The following is a 19057-nucleotide window of genomic DNA, read 5'->3' as shown; positions in this document are numbered from 1 at the left end:
CTCAAAATAAGCTAAGTAGTAAAATCTAACTAACACAGGTTGAATCAGCACAGCGGCTGAATCATACCTCTCAACCTGGAAACATCAAAAATCTGGACAAGGTCCATGAAAAATAGGTACAAATCTGTACGCTGATTAACATCTAATTTGCATACCTAATTATGTAACCGCACACACCCCAGTGAAATTGTGGGATATCAACTTTCAAACGCAAACTGAAGAACAGACAACCAAAATATGGCACCCTTAGAAGAGTGGCCTGTATATAATGTTTCTGTTCATCATCTATCAAAAGAAATGTTTTTTTATTACCATTAGTGGTTTAAATTTTCAACAGTGCTACTATTATACATATCCCTAAATGTGAAAAAGTATCTTTTTTTCCTTATACTAGCTTACTCTCCCCTTTTCCACTTACTGCTAATTCTCTTCCCTGACTTTCGCTCTAAACTAACCATAAGCTTGTTTTTCCCTCACTTCATATTGCAATTCTTATTTATATTAAATTGACTTACCTTTAATTTCTCTACAAACTGCCTAAAATCTCTAAATATTAAATGACTATCATATACCTTGTATCGATTCTTAACCAATGTTTTTTATACTATGTCTAATGTGATATAATTATTTAAACTGCCGATGCTTTTAATTTTTGAAGATTGTAAAATTAATGTTCTTAAAGGTCCTCATTAACACTCATCAAGAAAAATCTTGATTGGATGGGAGATAGGAAATTCACCCCGGGGATCACTTCTGTGGCTCTGCTCGACAGGGGCACAGGAAAATAATTTTCTTGGGTGGCAAAAGCAAGGGTACCTTTTTTGGCTAGGCTTATATAGGCCCTAGGGCCAATAGCCTAGTACCTATGAACCTATAACTTGGAGCGTTTCTCCCTGGGCATCTGATGAAAATGGGCTTCTACCCAATCAGGCTTTCCCCGTAATCAAATGTCAATAGATAAATAAACAAATAAATGTTTTATACACCTGTATAAGTAACATTTCAACTTACTAATCAGTGTCACAGATTGTTGACTTTAAAACAATAGCACCATTTTTGCTATAATCCACTACCAACAACTAACCAAGTGTGGAACACTGCCACCCATAATGTGGACTAAATGAGCAAAATGTGGAACATTTACTAACAGCTTACTAATAACTTCAACTAGAAAGGTCACAGGATGGTTAAAATGTGTTGCTTTATACTTATAAGCAGTTCTTTTGATGAATTATGATTCAGTACTATTTAACCATGGAGATCGGTTTAAAAAAATCCCAACAATGAATATCTGACAGACCTATTCAATGTGGAACTTTGAGGAATATAGACTTTTTAGTAGCCAAAATGAGGAACATCTCTAGTAATGAGGTACACTTGAGAGGTATGCATATACTTTATTACATTGTCAGAATATCATTTTTTGCTGACACCTCTGTGTTTGTAGCCTTTTTCAACAAGCCCTCAATGTAATAAGGCTTCTCAGGTCAACAAGATTAAACATGCCCTTGACTAAATAACACTTCTAACTACAAAAACTAGCAGAATATATTGAATTCACTTCCTGGACAGGTGCGCTATAAAATCGATTTGAGTCTTCTCTTTGCTAAACTCTAGCCAAGTAAACAACACACGACAAATCACACACAATTACTCAGCCGTGGGCAAGTGAATGCCTTCTGCTACAGATCTACGTATAAGCACACATCAAAATCAACTCTAAAGTGCACACTACAATAACATGAAACAGTGATTTGGTGCTAGAAAGGGAGGTGTAGGTGTTAACTCTTAAGTACACAACTTTTCAGCAACTTTCCCTCCATGCAACACTTATATACAACCGGTAACTCAAGCTCTATACATAGGCGGAAGTGTCACTATGTTTCTTAAATTACATCATCTTTTTGGGACTCTCTTGTTCTCCTGAAGGACAGCGCAATGTCGCTGTCTAACATTTCAAAGCCAATACTAAATACACTTTTTTATAAAGCTGAATTGGAGTGTAGTGTTCCGAAGAGGTGTAATTTTTATCCATTTCTGTAACACAAGTAGCAGCTAACTGCAGTATATTTGTTAAAATAGCATTTTAGATTCTAAGTGGGTCAGGGTTAAAGATCGTAGTGGCTGGTTCCATTAGGACTGTCTGTAAAACTTAGCAACACAAATTATAATGTCACAGAGAAATTTGTAAATTTCTGTCTGGTTCTTCCAAATCCCAACAAATATTTTTTGTTTACCTTTAAAGAGCAGGCACGAGTACAATGCTCACAGCCTGTACTGCTAGTTGCCATATTGTTTACCTATCCAAGCAGTGGAAACATCTTTTAGCATTAATCATCAGCTTAGAAATGTGGTACCTAGTGAACTAAGTGTTAAGCAATGAAAAGACCATGGTTACTTAACACAAAAATAATCACTGGTAGACCACTGCAGTACTAATATTTTTGTAGAGGTGTTACGTATACCATACTCGCATGACAAAAATAAAATGCTCATTCATAGCGTACAGTAAGTGTTTGTTGTTGCTCAAAACGGAATAAGCGTTGAAAGGGCATGGTGTGCATCTATGTATGACTTTTCGCTGGAGTTATAAAATTTCAAAATTATAGCAAAAGAAAATTTTGTTTTCTTTTGTGAAGGAAAAAAACAAGTAATTGATGTACAGCTGTTAGAAAGGGTATGGCTACATAGAGAGTCATGGTCCACATCCACCCCTTTAAGTACTATTAATTAAAAAGTCCCTCCATCCTCAGCCACTTTGCTATCGATCCTAATGCAAAGGCATGCCCCTTAGTTAAAATTCAGTCACCTTCCAAATTATATCTTCTGTTGTATGTTCCAGCACAGATAACCTTAAAACGTATTACCTCAACTTTAACACCTCCAATTACTAATTAGTTGCAATACTTAGTACAGTAAACAATCAGTACCACACACACACACACACACACACACACACACACACACACACACACACACACACACACACACACACACATACAAACACACACACACACACCCTTTGTTTCCTTACCTAATTCCCCAAGTGCCTTCATCCCATTCTCGCAGCCTACCATGACATCCTGCAACCGTTTAAGCCAGCCCGTTCTCAGCAGCAAAAATAAAAAAAAACAAAGCAAAGCCAGCCTGTTCTTGGCAACCAAACAAAGCAAAATGCAATGCCCGAACAGAAACTGCCATTAGTGCTGCTGCCTGTATCTGTTTAATTCCCGCGTGCTCGCAGCCAGCCGGAAATGATGACGTGAGCTCCTTGAGCTCAATTCCGACTGGCTGGTAGCCCTGACTGAGCTAACGTCATTGCGCATGAGATGATGTTAGCTCCGACAGTGCGATAAATTCAAAAAATAAAAAAAAAAAAATCGGAAATGAAGGGGTACCACTCGGGAATCGTGGCACCCCTTCATTTGGACCCCAAAACTTGGTAAAAACCGAGTAATTTGGTACAGTTGGGGGGTATGGGCTGAATGAGAGCACTCAGTACCAATTTAAAAGCAATAACAGCAATGTATTCTACTAAGCTTTTTAACAAAATCAGACTAAGTCAATCTGGAACAGTCCATTTCCAAATTGTAAACAGTAAAATGCAGCAAGTTTAACAGTAAGATGCAGATAGTAAACAGTAAAAAGTCATTACTTCCTTAAAGTAATTAAACCTAGAGCTACAACACTAAATATGAAATGACGAAGATGGTATAGGTATTTTTCAGGTGAAGTTGTACACTTTCACAATTTAAAAGCAGTAAGAACAATGTGTTCTAGTAAGCAGTTTAATAAAATCAGACTAAGTCAAGCTGAAACTGTGTATTTCCAAATTGTAAACAGTGAAATGCAGCAAGCTTATATCAGTAAAAGGTCATTACTTCCTTAGAGTAATTAAACCTACAGCTGCATACTAAATAGGAAATAACAAAGACACTATAGATATTTTACAGGTGAAGTTGTATGCGTAAACAATTTAAAAGCAGTGAGAGCAATGTGTTCTAGTAAGCTGTTTAATAAAATCAGACTATGTCAAGCTGAAACAGTGTATTTCCAAATAGTAAACAGTGAAATGCAGCAAGCTTATATCAGTAAAAGGTGATTACTTCCTTAAAGTAAGGAAATCTACAACTACACTCTAATTAGGAAATGACCGAGACAGCATAGAAATTGTACAGTTGGGGTTATACATTAAGCAAGTTGTATAGCAGAAGTTTTAACACACCAGTCCGCAGCCTCTTAAAATAAATTAAACAGAAATGGATTCCATTAAATCTTCTACATCACAAATGGTACTTACAGTTGTGCACACTACTGAGGGATGCCCTTGGGACACACAGAAACAGAGTGTAGTCAGGCAGTGGTTTTTAGTATTTAAAGATGATTTGCTTGAGGTGCTAGGGTATGATGCACAATGCTGGATGGTCATATTGCTTCAAACTTGACATTCAGATGACTCTGTGTTTTTTTTTTTTTTAACTACATTGTTATTTTGGTAACTGTAGGTCCAGTTGTGCATTCCTGTGGCATGCCTGGGACAGGTAAAGTGGGGCCCAGGTAAGCTGAGAGGAACAATGCCTGGAGTCAAGTAGTTGTTGAAATTAATGCAGTGGGTAGCAGAAACTGAGCACTGGCAAAGTGTAGGAAAATGGCAAATTATATGGCAGCACATTCTAGAAGGAAGACCAGGCAGAATGCAACTTCCTGTACTCCATTTGGAGAGGGGCTCTGAATTTTATTCAATTAATCCCAGATGAGGAATACTTTCTATCCATCTGTTGTGATGACTATGTCACAGAAGATGGTGGAACAGGAACAATTAAAGGTGGTGTGGACACTGTGTGGACACTGATCCATCTTACCAATGTCTTCAGCAGCAGCAAAACTCATCTACTCAAGAAGGATAGTTTAAAATCAGTAAAGCACAGTTATATAGAGAAAACCAGATGCCAACAAAGAACAACATAATTAAACACATCACAATTAATTATTTGGTGAATCTTGTACCTCACTAAAGAATGAAATAAAGGCAGCATGTGTGGTAATTGTGCCACTCACCCCCTTGTAAGCATACTTTACTGTATGCCATTACATTGCATCAGACGTCAACAATTCGACTACACCGATACATTTGGATGATGTCAGCAGCAGAATGGGTGTCACTGATTCTGCTGCTGATAACATGGTTAGATTTAATGGCAGGATCTCTCACTCCACAATATATTAGTAACTCTGCAGAAAGTGATGGTGGAACACAAAGTCCAGCACAAGCTGACTTGCTATTCATGTTTGTACAGAAGGAACTCTCTTGCACCCATTTAACACTTTGAGGATGATGTCTGGTATTCAGAGGTAACAGTGTTCACAGTGACACCTTACAAAGGGGAACAAGGTACAGGAATTTCTTCCAGCTACCCTAGGAAATAAGTAAAGCATTGGCTGCCCAACAAGAAATGTGCCATGATATTGTTAGGACTCAGAGCACTTGCACAAAGAGTCAGCTGAAAATGGTCACAGTCCCTGAGGGTATGTCTGAGGATTTCCAGCACTACTTCAAATGGCAGAGGTAATGCCATGGTAACACTGATGCGTAGTATGGTGGCACACCAAGCATAAGTGGTTGCCTCCATTTGTACACTGGTTTGGACATACCAGAATCAAGATATCAAGATGTAGTCAGGCTTGTAAGGAGCAGAGGATGGGATACTGTCCAGAGACATGGGGGTGGGGCAGAGATCATATGATAATTGTAAAGGCCTTGTAAAGCCAAGGCACTAGGAGAATTTACACCATTTTATTGTTTTGAAATAAATAAAGCATTTTTTAATCACTGGCCTTCCTGTTTGTGGTGGTTCATTTTGATGGTGTTTAGAATTAATATTATCCATATGATAATTCTGTTCCTTCTCAGGACAGTAATGTCAGTAGTGAAAGTGAGCAAGCACAACATATTTCACACAGGCCATATCAGCCTCCATTTACACCTAACAGAACCTCACATTTGAAGTCATGTGGCACTGTCAGGTCAGTGACAGTAGAATCACCTGCATCAAGTAGGTTATGGCATCACAGTAACTCACTTTACAATTCTCATGGTAGCCCCTTAAAATCATTTGCACCATCACCTACCTATCAACAGGAGATGTGTTTGACTCATTACATGTTATTCTACTGTGAATCAGCTTGAAAGACATAGCTGTCTGTTTAATTGGAATGGGGTTGGGGGCACGTTTGCAAATGTATTTCATCCCTGTAAAACTAGTATGTACATCATCATACACCATCAATAAAAGAAAGACAAAAAGCAATGCTATATGGATTGCCATTCCTACAGATGGCAGGTACCTAAAACATCAAAGTAGTAATGCCCCAAAAAAATGTCAGGAGAAATATATCATAAACAAAGGGGACATTACAATGGGTATCCTGCCATGTAAAAGTGTGCGAACCAAATACTCCACAATAAAACCACTGGTATATTGATGCTGTAGAAAATGCTGGTAGTCCACAAAGTAAAGCAAAAAAGTTTATTGTAAGACAATAGAAAGCTGGTAAGTGCTTTCGTCCTCAACAAAAGAACTTCATCAGACAAATTAAAATCAAACACAGAACACATTTTAAAGACTCCCTTTGTGCTTCACATGATAGTAGCCACTCCCCCTAAATAACACAAATTTAAAAGGGCAATACAAACTGTGATGTCAATGACAAAATGTTAAATAAATACATGTTGTCTTACAATAAACTTTTTTGTTTTACTTTGTGGACTACCAGCATTTTCTACAGCATCAATATACCAGTGGTTTTATTGTGGAGTATTCGGTTTGCACACTTCTGCAGTTTGGTCAGTAGTTTCTTTCTGTCTTTTGGTGCTATCCTGCCATGTAAACTTACACTGCTGCCACTTCACCCTCTCCACTGCACAAATGATGATAGTTTCTGAAGTCAGAATTTATTGTGTATGACAGCATAAAATTAATCTGATGTGAAGTTCAACATAATATAAACAACAGCATAATATAAAAAAGAAGTATAAATCATTTTCCTTACATTTGCAATGTGTTAACTCAGGACGTATTTCACTGTTGACAATATTTATTACCTTTGCATAATAAAGTAATCATTAATGCAGAAGCTATTCATGAAAGCAGACAAAAATGTGAATTACTGTCTATATGATGCCTTTCCAAGTCACTGAACAGGAGTCAGTGAACACTCAGGCATGGCAATAACATGAGTATTATTTTGTAACAGATAATAAAAAAAGGTTGCCAGATGAACAGTGACAGCAGACCATGTACCACACAGCACAGTCCACAGATATAACTGCATTCATGAGTTATAATCTGTGCTTTTTACAATATAGGAAACACTAACCTAAATGTCACGGTCCATAGTTATGGATTAGATGATGCCTCTTTACCTGCACAGCCACATGCTGTGCACAAGCCTGCTGCATGAGGTCCCTGACTTCTGCTGCCAGCTGGTCATCATTAGCCATAGTAGGAATGGAACTGGGAGTTGCAGTGGCCACTTTATCATCAGACTGGTGCATGATCATGTTATGCAGAATGCAATATGCAATAAACATCCTGCATGCAATAGCTGGGTCATACTGAAGGGGGAACCCCAGACTCATCCATGCACCTGAAATGGCTGTTCAGGAGGCTAAAGGCCATCTCAATAACAATATGGGTCTAGGACAGGGATGTATTATACGTCTCCTCTGCAGCTCCACTTTGCCTATATGATGCCTTTCAAAGTCACTGAACAGGAGTCAGTGAATACTCAGGCATGGCAATAACATGAGTATTATTTTGTAACAGATAATAAAAAAAAAGGTTGTCAGATGAACAGTGACAGCAGACCATGTACCACACAGCAGTGTCCACAGATATAACTGCATTCATGAGTTATAATCTGTGCTTTTTACAATATAGGAAACACTAACCTGAATGTCATGGTCCATAGTTATGGATTAGATGATGCCTCCTTACCTGCACAGCCACATGCTGTGCACAAGCCTGCTGCATGAGGTTCCTGACTTCTGCTGCCAGCTGGTCATCATTAGCCATAGTAGGAATGGAACTGGGAGTTGCAGTGGCCACTTTATCATCACACTGGTGCATGATCATGTTATGCAGAATGCAATATGCAATAAACATCCTGCATGCGATAGCTGGGTCATACTGAAGGGGGAACCCCAGATTCATCCATGCACCTGAAATGGCTGTTCAGGAGGCTAAAGGCCATCTCAATAACAATATGGGTCTAGGACAGGGATGTATTATACGTCTCTGCAGCTCCACTTTGAATTTTTCACTGGTGTCATGAGCCAAAGCTCCAGTGAATATCCAGCATTATCAAACTTATGAGTAATCCTTTGCTTATATTTTTGCCTTCTTGGCCCGGCAAGTGCCACTGGGCACAAACATTTTTGGCCAAGACAAGCAACTCAGGCATGGAAATAGCAAAGCTCGCATCAAGCGACAGCATTTACACCGAATGCATCGCTGATACATTTGGTGAAACTTTTGTTCATATAGCGCATCTGCACCCAACACGGAAAAGTGGAAAAATTTGTGTATGAATTGCAGATAGTGTAAAATGTACTTCATTAGTATACAAATATATTTGCCTCCCTCCACATTTACATCTCATTATTTTCACGTTTGCAGCAGCACATTCAAGGTCATCATGCACTGGCATAAACTGCCTCTATGACTCTTCAGCACATTTGCATAACTGAGTATGGATACCAGCCTAAAAGTCTGTTTCCATGGCACACAGGAGTGAAGACATGTCTGCAACCAAGATGGCTAGGGTTTGATTAGTGGCCCCAGCTCCACAGAAGCCAGGCAGGGAGAGACAGGGATGCTTACTTCTCTTTGGTGGGATGAGGGTTGTATATTGTTAGAGAATATGCAGGAATGGCTCAATTTCTCTAGTGGAAACCAAGGAAGCCGTCTTTTGTGCTTTCAGTTTGGTGGGCAGGGATGCTTGTTAGGGTAGTCTCTTGAGGAAGTGAAAGAACATCCAGCACTAACAACCCATTGCATATTCCACTTCTCCTTGCATAGCTAAGTGGGCAAGGGGCTGTAGATTTGGAAAAAGAAAAAAATGTCAAACCGCCACTACTGATTGCCTAAACAATAGCCCTTCCCAGCTGACTCTCACCCTTAAAGATAAGGGAATGAATGGGTCAGCTGGCTGATGACTGGCAGGCAGTGCTGCAGACAGTGTAAAAAGAATAATAATTTAAGTGGTCAGAATTTAGGTTAAAAAACTAAAATACAAGATAATCTTTCAACAACAAAAATAACTAACTAAATAAAAAAATTACTTATGGGTTGGATAGTGGAACTATGGAGTAATCTGGTAAGAGTTAAAATAAGTAAAAATATAAACTAACAGTAAGAGGTCACTGGATGCCTAAATGATGGGTAATGGCATGACCGGTGGTAAAAGCAGAGGTGTACACTATGCACAAATATTCCATATCAATAGTCTGGATGTATGTATATATATATATATATATATATATATATATATATATATATATATATATATATATATATATATATATATATATATATATATATACACTTCACATCGAATTACTGAAATCTCGAATTTCGTATGGTCGAGACCATATGATCGAGATTTCAGTAAATCGAATATGTGTAGTGTTGAAAAATAAAAGTTTACTTACCTTAATACATTGCGTACACACAGAGGCAAGGATTCTTGTACGCTCTGTGTGTACGTAATGTTTTTTTTTTGTGTGGTGTTGACAGGAAATGAGAAATCTCCCGTTTTGCACTTCCGCATACAGCGCAAGATGGGAGATTTCCCATTTCCCCACTGTAGCGCGATCTTGGAGTTGGTATATTTAAGTAGGGGGGTGTGGGGGGCACAGGGGGGCAAAGCCCCCCTGCAAAAGCGAAGTTTGTCTTTTTTTTTTTTTTGGTTTCATTTCAGAAGTTCGAGTTTACAAAACTCGATGTTTTGGTTTCGGTTATTTGAAGTTCGAGATTTTGTAAATTCGAGCTTCTGAAGTGAATCTATATATATATATATATATATATATATATATATATATATATATATATATATATATATATATTGTATTTATGTATGTGTGTATGAACATACACATGCATGCATGTATGATCATATGAAGCTGCCAGTGGAAGCAGATCTATGGTGCTCTGAGCCCATCCTTATGATGCAGCTAGTCTCCATCACCTGCATCTCCTGTATTGCACAAGCCAGTCAGACTAATTTTTGTCTCTATGGCTTGCAGAAACAAACACTAATCCAGAAATAAATTTCCCAGGACCTTTACTGACTACAACTAAGCTGGGATATCTAGCAACAGCAAGCAATATAATAGCTTGTAGATATTAACTCAACATTTGATCCTGATAACTGACTATAAAAGGTATAGCACTTATTTAAAAGTTTTCTCTCAGATGTTTCTACTCAACAGGTGAGAGGACTTTCACAGATACAGCAAGCAGTTGACAGACAAATGCATATTCGCTGTGTGACAGAGCACACTAAAATAAAGGAACATTCTGTGTGGAGACATACGTGAATGGGCGTACCTTCGTTGAAGGTTGTGCATCAGGGCCGGCAACTCGGCACGTAAAAATCTACTGCCAATCATTAGCGGACCGGAGTTCTGCTGTGGCGACCCCTAACCGGGAAAAGCCAAAAGACACAACAACAACAACAACCTACGAGCCAGTTGACATCAAAGCCAAACAATGACGACATTGCCAAATTGGTTAAAAATATTCTTTATTCAGTACTACACACAGACCGAATAAATGATAAACACTTTCCGCTTTTAAATTTTAGTAATGGAAACTGCTAAAAGAATAGTGCTAAACCACAAGTATCAGAATAAAAGTAGAATTATTCTAAATGTTGCTTCTATTAGATGCAAACTATGGCAGAAGCATTCTTGTGTTCTGTGCAGTTTTTTCAGACATCATGCTACAAGTGTTTATTTCAATTCTGCACAGATCTTCTTTACTTGTAAACACTGTAGAGTAAAGCATTATAGAGGCTGAGAGAATTGCCATTGTGTTTTGAACTTGCTTATAATAAGTGCCGTATGACTGGATTACTCTTAAGTGTATGGAATACTGACAAAATGGGGGAACATGAAAGGTAAATTTCATGAGAAGAGAACCTTCTAGAAGTGACCAATCTAAGCTGTCATTTAAATGACAGAAGAAATTGGTTACTGCATTATGTTACTGTCAGCTAAAGAGTGTGAATTATGATTGTAAGAATATTCCAGTGGAACCAAATGAGCCAAGGAATTGCTGATTTTGTAGTTTGTATGTGTATAAAGCCAGTCGCATAATCTGCCATTTTGGATTAGCTTTTGTGTAATCTCAGTAAACTGTTAAACCTATTCTGAAAAAAGTCTGCCTCAACATAATTTATGTCTCCTGGACTTTGAGAATGCAGTCAGACCTTTGCAATCACCAGCTGACTACATAAAGCATTTTAAAAAATACATTGTGGATGGTGAGTTTACATGGTGTGGTCGACACGTCAGCCTATTCAGTGGCTATTTTATTGGTCCCTTTCATTCCTCCATTCATTCCTAAGTCAGGGTAAAGCCCTAAGGTCCATTTCTTTCCTGGCCAGAGCAATCGGTCTAAGGCCCATTTATACCCAGAGACACAATACAAGTTGTTGGAAGCTGGACAGTCTTCTAGTCAGGCTGGTTTGTCCCCTTCTCTGGGTCTAACACCCCTCAGAGTGGCTGCAGCGCTTTCCATATGCCACTTTTGTAGGGAGACTCAAAGATGACATTTGCCCATCCTGGACTGCCCTGTGGCTTACAAGAGGCATGTGTTTCTCCTCCCTATGGCTAACTCCTGCAGTCCCTCACCCTTTGCAGCAGGCACCCCCTCCCCTCATATCGATGAGCTGACATCAGGCACTCACTCAAACCCTCCCATACCTCATTACTTCCAGCTGCTAAAATGCTAGTCCATCTGGAAGTTGTCTAGGTAAAAGTCCAGGCTTAATCCCTCTGCACCACATAGCCAAGGTCACAAGCAACATATTCTTTGAGATGTGGAAAAATAACAGCATGCAAAGAAAGCCTGTGCAGACAGAGACAGTACATTCAAACTCCACATGGATAGTTGCTGGCAGCCAAAACTAAATACTGAAACTGAGAGGTAGAAGCTTGAACCACTAAGTCACTATGCTGCTCTCCTGGGGAGAAATACAAATGTCCAAAGTGAATTTGTCACTGCAGGTAAATGGCACCTAACTGATGTAACACAGCAATTGGCACCTGCTAATACCAAGTGAAGATTAAGCTGGCAAACCCTTGGGGAGAAAATAATATCAGGGCTGAGAAGTTTCACTGAGATCAGAAAAAAATCAAGACTAGAAAAACATCTGCAAAGATGTAGCTATCTGAATGGAAGCACAGAGGACTATAATTGGTCTTTAATTACTTTCAAGATTCATACAACACATAACAATGCTGCAAAACGTGTTATATGTATGTAACAGCATCTGATTTGTCTGCACAGGGAGTACTTACAACTTAGAAGTTTCAAATCAATGAGAAGCTCCATGATCAAGAGGATCACCACCAGGAAAGTACAAAGCACCACTGAGCAATTCAGGCCTGCACTGAGTAAAAACATCTGCCACATAGATGCTTGTCTTCCACAACAAGGCCTTATCCACTGAGAGCTAAACAGAGTGGTAGAGAAAAAGGAGAAAGATATGAGAGACAAGGTCTGTTCTCAAAAATAAAAACAAATAAATCAGACTTCAAAACTAATGCATTTTACAACATTTATGAGCCTTCTGTGTTGCAAGGACTTTAGTAGATCAATTTCAAAGTTAACCATCATTAAGGTGCTTAGGTTACAGCCATACAGATGGATATGTCCTTTGAATATCATAGCTATAGCCATAGTAGGTAGTCGACAATAGCAAGTTAACAGAATATGTTGACATAACCTACATTTGTTAAGTGGTCTTGAATCCTATGACACTGGTAAAGTTAGTGACTATGAGGAAGTCATTTAACAGGAAACTGGTGCTAGGCACTCCTGAGAATTCACAGATGCTACTGTTTGTAATAGTGCAGTTGAGAAAAAAAATCATATAAAATAAACATCATCATCAGTATTCTACCCTATTATCAGATGGTACATCTTCACACCCTTAACCTGTGTTATAGTGCATACAGAGCCCGTAAGTAGGGGTACAGTTACACACCCTAACCTCTACTATAGTGATAACATAAAGGTACGACTGAAATGTTCCCTGTTAAAAAGGATGCCTTACATGCCCTCTTGTCAGGATGCAATGATAGCCTTTATATACCAGTGAACTGTAGCTCATTAACAGGGGTGCCCCTACATTCCCCCAAGGCAGTGTTATACTAATACCTTTCATGTATAACACAGCTACCTCACTTTATGTATGTTTGTATGCATTTACTTTTTTTTTTTGTTAACCTGGTTAATTCAACTGACCAACAACTGTGGAACAAATTAATAGTAATATATTAAATATTGTCAAGGAACATTGGAAAAAGGCTTGAATGTCTAAGAAACAAATAACACGTTAAATACTGTCAGTAGTAACAGTGAGCATTTTCATTTGTCAAACAAAAATACAAAAGGATTTCAACACTAGTTATGGCATACTAATTTTCACATACACAAATATGACATGAGCATTCAATCAAAAGCACGCAATAGAAATAAGCAGAGAAGCTACAATGTAGTAGAAAATAATGACCCACCCTTTGGACATAGGTGATGACAGAACTCTAAGTTTCAGATAATAAATAGACTGTGTTATAGATGCACAGCATTATAACATGCCCACCCTCGTATGGCAGCCTGCGTACTATAAGCATGACAGAGTTCTACTGGTCTTGCATGCAATATTATTGTCTGCATACACGTGGCATTATGGATCAGTGAAAGCTACATCATGGGATTGGGCTAACTTTAGATTATGCTATGTATAGGTATCATGATTCATAAACTGCACATTTTTGAATCCCATTATCTGTATATAGCAGAGCATGCTTTATAAGGATTGTCAATTCTGACATAAGCATCTAGTGGTTCCTAAGTGTACTCTACCTCCTGCTATGATGTCATATAGGTTCATAGGTTTTTACTAAGCTTACAGGCAAGGAGACCACTGATAAGGCCAGTCAGAACACCCAATACTGACGCAAGACTAACAATGTCCCTATTTAATAGACTTTCTCAACATATCCCAGGTGAAAATTTGCAATTACCCATCAGTCATCCAAACACGTTTTTAAAGGCTGCCAGAGGGGTACTCTGCTTGTTAAGAGCAGGGTATTCTAAAAATGTGGAATATATTGTGGTAAGCATTTGTCATGCCATCTGGTGTTGTTGATGTAGTAACATAGGTTTAGGTCTCTAGAGCAGATGCTTGCTTTACCACTGATTCTGTTTAGGTGATGGAGTTCAAAGAGTTCTGGGTTGTTCATAGTACTGAGTTTTAAGCAGAGATCACCACTCATGTGCCTGTATGACACTGAATGCAGGTACACAGGGCTTTTAGTCTGTCAGAGTAGCCAAAGGCACTGAGATCTGAGAGTTCTTTGGTGAAGAAACTTTGAGATGTCTCAAGCCAGTCTAGGTGAAGTGACATACAAGCCGACAGGTGCATTATATTCAAAGATAGCTACCCATTTGGCAGTGCGATCCTTGGATCTAGATGATAGTCACTGTTGAAGTTGTACCCTGTCCCCATGTACAAAAATGGGAAAACTGGTGATAAATGGATGGATGGATGGACCCGAAAGACATGAATAAAGGGGACATAACATTTTTTGAACCTTGCGCAGATACCATGATATATAACCATGGTCATTAAAAAGTCTTTCTTCTCTGCACAGCTTATCACTGTGTCAAACTGAAGAGGAATGTTATCTATATAGTAAACAGTAATGCTGCCTGGTTTACCAAAGGAAAGCTGCACTTCTTGGTATTGAGGGTAAGCCCTTTTCTGGAGAATGTGAGTATCAGAATGGGTTATGATAAATCATCCTAAGTTTGTAATCAACTGCATTCTTGATTAGCCACAGTCAACTGATGTCAGCTTTAAAGTCAGAGAAATATCTACCAAAGAGCAGTTGTTCCAGGAGAGAATCTTGCGGGACAATACTAGTGGCATTTTTTTTCTGTCTAGAGCAAATCCCACCCATAACTGTATAGGTTATATCAGACAGCCAAATAACCTATCTAGGGTCCTATTTAAGAGTTAATGCTGAAATGGGAGAGTTTGTCATCAATGCCAACATGGGGGATAATTTCAAAGACATTGGCAAGGTTCAAATAAGCAGTGTGGACTGTATACCCCTTATTCATGGCCTCACTAACTGTTTGAAAGAACTCAGCCTGGTTCAGCAGGCATGATCTGCCTTTCACAAAGCAGAGTTAGTGTGTGATGTATATCACTTGTATCATTGTTTACTAGCGCAGTTTAATGCATTTCATAGCCTTGCAAATAATATTGGTGAGACTCACAGGTGTGTAATTCCTGGGGTCTGTAGATGGACCACCTATATGCAAGGGAGCCCCAAATATCATTCTCCACATCCTGGAGACATAACTGATGGACAGACTCGAGTTGACAAACTGATGGAGGGTTTTGCCAAGAGGGGTATCGTCAGGACCCATGGAAACAGTATTTTTCATTTTGGAAAGTGCCAAAAGGACTTAGTTCAAATTCATATCAGTAGTGAAGTGTGAGGAGGAATGGAGGGGACAAAGAAGGAGAAAGTGGGTGAAATGAAGGTGATAAGAATTTATCTACAAGAATATTAGCAATGTCTTTGAGGTCAGAGAAGCAGGTATCACTAGGTGCTAGTTCAGCACAGAATTATTAGCTACTTATTAGATTCCCAACATAGCTAAAGAAGGCCTATTGGTTGTGTTTTAAACTAGTTGTAACTCTAAGATCATAGCCAGACTTATATTTCTTAGTAGTAAGTCTGAGAAATACAGATCAGGCAGGAATGACAGTAGACTGAATCAAACTTTACACCTTAGGCACATACTTGAGAATTCTAAGATCCATTAAAATGATTAAATGGGTCACTTTTTGAATGTGTATACAAGGTGTTAAACATTGTTGGTTTTATTACTGAGTATGCTATAGTCAACTATTGTTTAGTTGTCCATGGAAATTAAATATGGTTTACACTTTTGCAATGGCAATCAGTGTGATTTGTACTTTGTTGTCAGCAGTGATTCACTGTGTGATCTCTTTCATGAGTGTGCAGTTATGGAGTGTCTCTCTCTCTCTCTATATATATATATATATATATATGTATGTATATGTAACCATTTCATATTATGAGTTCTGCTAGTATGATTCTCGGAACAGACAAACTGAATGACTGAAAATGCAGACTTACATTTATTAAGCCTGAGATGGCCAATTTTGGAATATTCCATTTTTTCCAAGGTATGGTGATCTTAGAATTGCTCTCCCACAAAGTCCTATATCGGTAAACTTCCTCCCATTACAGGTATTGTCTGAATAGTGAATTTGTTAGCAAAAATAGTTTAGCAGTGTAATGTGTAGTGTTGAGTTTAGGAGTAAGGGATGAGTTAGGGTAGCCCAAGCACACTTTAGTAAAGATGTATATAGTAATATAAAGGAAGAAAGTTGGACAGGCAACCAAATGCTTGGGTCAGACATGAGTGACTGGTCATGAAGAGAAGGCAGAGCAAGGGGTAGCCATGCAGGAACCACAGGAGCAATGAGACAGGAAGGGGATTTAGACAGATGGAAGGGACAGGCAGGACAAGGCCAACAGGATGAGTACAGGCGGCATGGAAGTGCTGCAATGGAAGGGATGCATCCAGCACTGAAAGTGAGGGTGGTTGGTGTAGCAGAACTGGTGAAGGAAATGTTACAGATAAGAGGAGAAATGACATAGGACAAAAGTGAAGAAGATGAGTCAGTATAGGGATGAAGAATCGAATTTTGGTGACTTGAACTGGGTTTTGGTGACTTGAATCATGGCTAGGAAGACAGAACAGACTAGTTACCATGAAACTAGCATTGATAAGACATGGGAGGTGGTATATGAATCAGAATAAAGTCTTGCAATTAATAACAGTTACTCATAAAACAGAAATAAATTGACTTAAACACCATTACATAATGGGTTTATATTAGTTCGCCGCCGAAAGTGTACTTCAACGAACACCTAATCATCGACCCCTATTCAGCGAAAATCGCTTCCGCAATTTGCTGAATTTACCAAAGGCAATGAATTACTTGCCCCACAGCACAATGGACGAACATCTCACTAAATCTAACCACCCAACTGGGGGGCTTTGCCCCCCACACCACCCTAACTATACATACCAACTCCAAGATCACACTACAGTAGAGAAAAAGGCAAAGTTGCATAGCTGGCCAACTACTTCTTTACCCTTGGTAAATTTGGTGAATCGTGGAAGCGATTTTTGCTGATTGGGGGTCAATGATTAGGTGTTCGCTGAAATACACTTTCGGTGAGCTAATATAGACCCTTACATAATTACGTACTTGTGAAGTAGGAAAATTGATATATGAGGGTAAAATTAACCAGATACTGAAGAAAGATTCATTTTCTTTTTCATTTGAGAAACTGCTCATTTAGTCAAATTAGAATAGCATGATTTTAGTGATTAGGCAGTATGACCGTGTTTGTCAGTGGACAAGACAGAACAGTGGGCAAGTAGTAAAAGGATGACAACAGACTGGGCAGGGAAGCCCTGCATGCACAGACCTGCTCCACCTGGCTTAGATAGAACAGCAGTGCTCAGAGATGGGTTACAAAGGTACTTCTCAACAACTGTACTTTTAAATGAAGGGAGCGAGGGGGTTATCGCAAAAGCAAGACATGGCAATAGGTACTCAAGCAGTAGACAAAAGGAAAGAGACAAAATGTAGCTTAGCAACAGAATATGGCAGGGTAATATTATATTATGCAAATTGTCTAGATAGGAAGAGTGGGAAGTTGTAAACAATGCCATTGGGGAAGAGGGTGAACATGCGTGTACCTGAAAATCATAGGCCAGGAACAACAGGGACCTGGGATATGGAGCTGTCTGAATATAGTGTGGTCTTGAACAATACTGAGTGGAGGATGGAGAGAAAGAAGGAACAAAATCTAGGAAGGGGTGAATATGATGTTAAAGACAGAAACTAGCATAATCACCTTGATGGTTTAATTAGAGGGGGAGGAGACTGCTGGTGGGGTGACACGCTGTACTGTCTCTGACATACCACAAAAGGAGGATAACAGAATGGAGGGAAGAATTCATGAGTAGGGAAGAAGGAATAGGGTTAGAACTATCCAGACCTGTATCTGATAGGTGCAGACCAGGAGATTCTTAGCTCTAAGATACCGGCATGGGAACTGACCGAAGACTTTGATTATGAATATTTCTTCCAAACAGTGTGAGACTTTACCAGAAAAAGAATTCTTGAAATTCAACCATGATGGTGGAATCATGAATGTTCATGGAAAGTGTTATTATTTAGCATGCAAAGGCATTGTCTTGAATAAATGTTGCTGTCAATGTAACTAAAGCAATTCTATGGCTTTCTACGACAAATTATTTGTGTACCTCACCCGTTCTTTGGATTTTCTTGGTCCACTTCAGGCAGTAGTTCAGTTCTTGTCAGTGAGAAGTCAACAACTGCTAAGGGTAGGTCTCTGCAAGTAAAGTTAACAAGCTGAACTGGAGTTCTATGTTTTTGTTCTTCAACAGTGTTCTGTGAAACGATCTCAAGCTCAGACATTACACCTACAGGAGAAGGCCTGGAAGGAAACAAAATTAAAACAACTGAAATGCAGCCAAACAAACTATTTTAAAAGTACTTTAATGGCCAATAAATATAATGAATTTTGAGATCACTGACTCTATACCAAATATGTGAGACGTGCACAAGAAAAACAAAAATCGTAATGAAGAATACTGTGCTTATCCAGAAAAGAGAC

At 38.8% G+C, this 19057-nt stretch overlaps 1 protein-coding gene across 1 annotated transcript in view; it reads right to left on the bottom strand.

The window, feature by feature from the left end:
- Positions 1–19057, bottom strand: part of TMEM266 (transmembrane protein 266) — a 795902-nt gene that overhangs the window by 487490 nt on the left and 289355 nt on the right. Inside the window, exons 2-3 of the mRNA XM_044077485.1 lie at positions 18689–18877; positions 12587–12741 (exon numbers count right to left, since the gene is read on the bottom strand). Coding sequence (XP_043933420.1) covers positions 12587–12741; positions 18689–18858 — 325 coding nt within the window. The 5' untranslated portion in view covers positions 18859–18877. The remainder of the gene's footprint in view (positions 1–12586; positions 12742–18688; positions 18878–19057) is intronic.

This window comes from Protopterus annectens, chromosome 7.part0, assembly GCF_019279795.1.
Source record: "Protopterus annectens isolate FY-2018-M chromosome 7.part0, PAN1.0, whole genome shotgun sequence".
NCBI lineage: Eukaryota > Metazoa > Chordata > Ceratodontiformes > Protopteridae > Protopterus > Protopterus annectens.
Note: the sequence above shows the minus strand (reverse complement) of the source record. Positions and strands in the feature narration are given on the sequence as shown.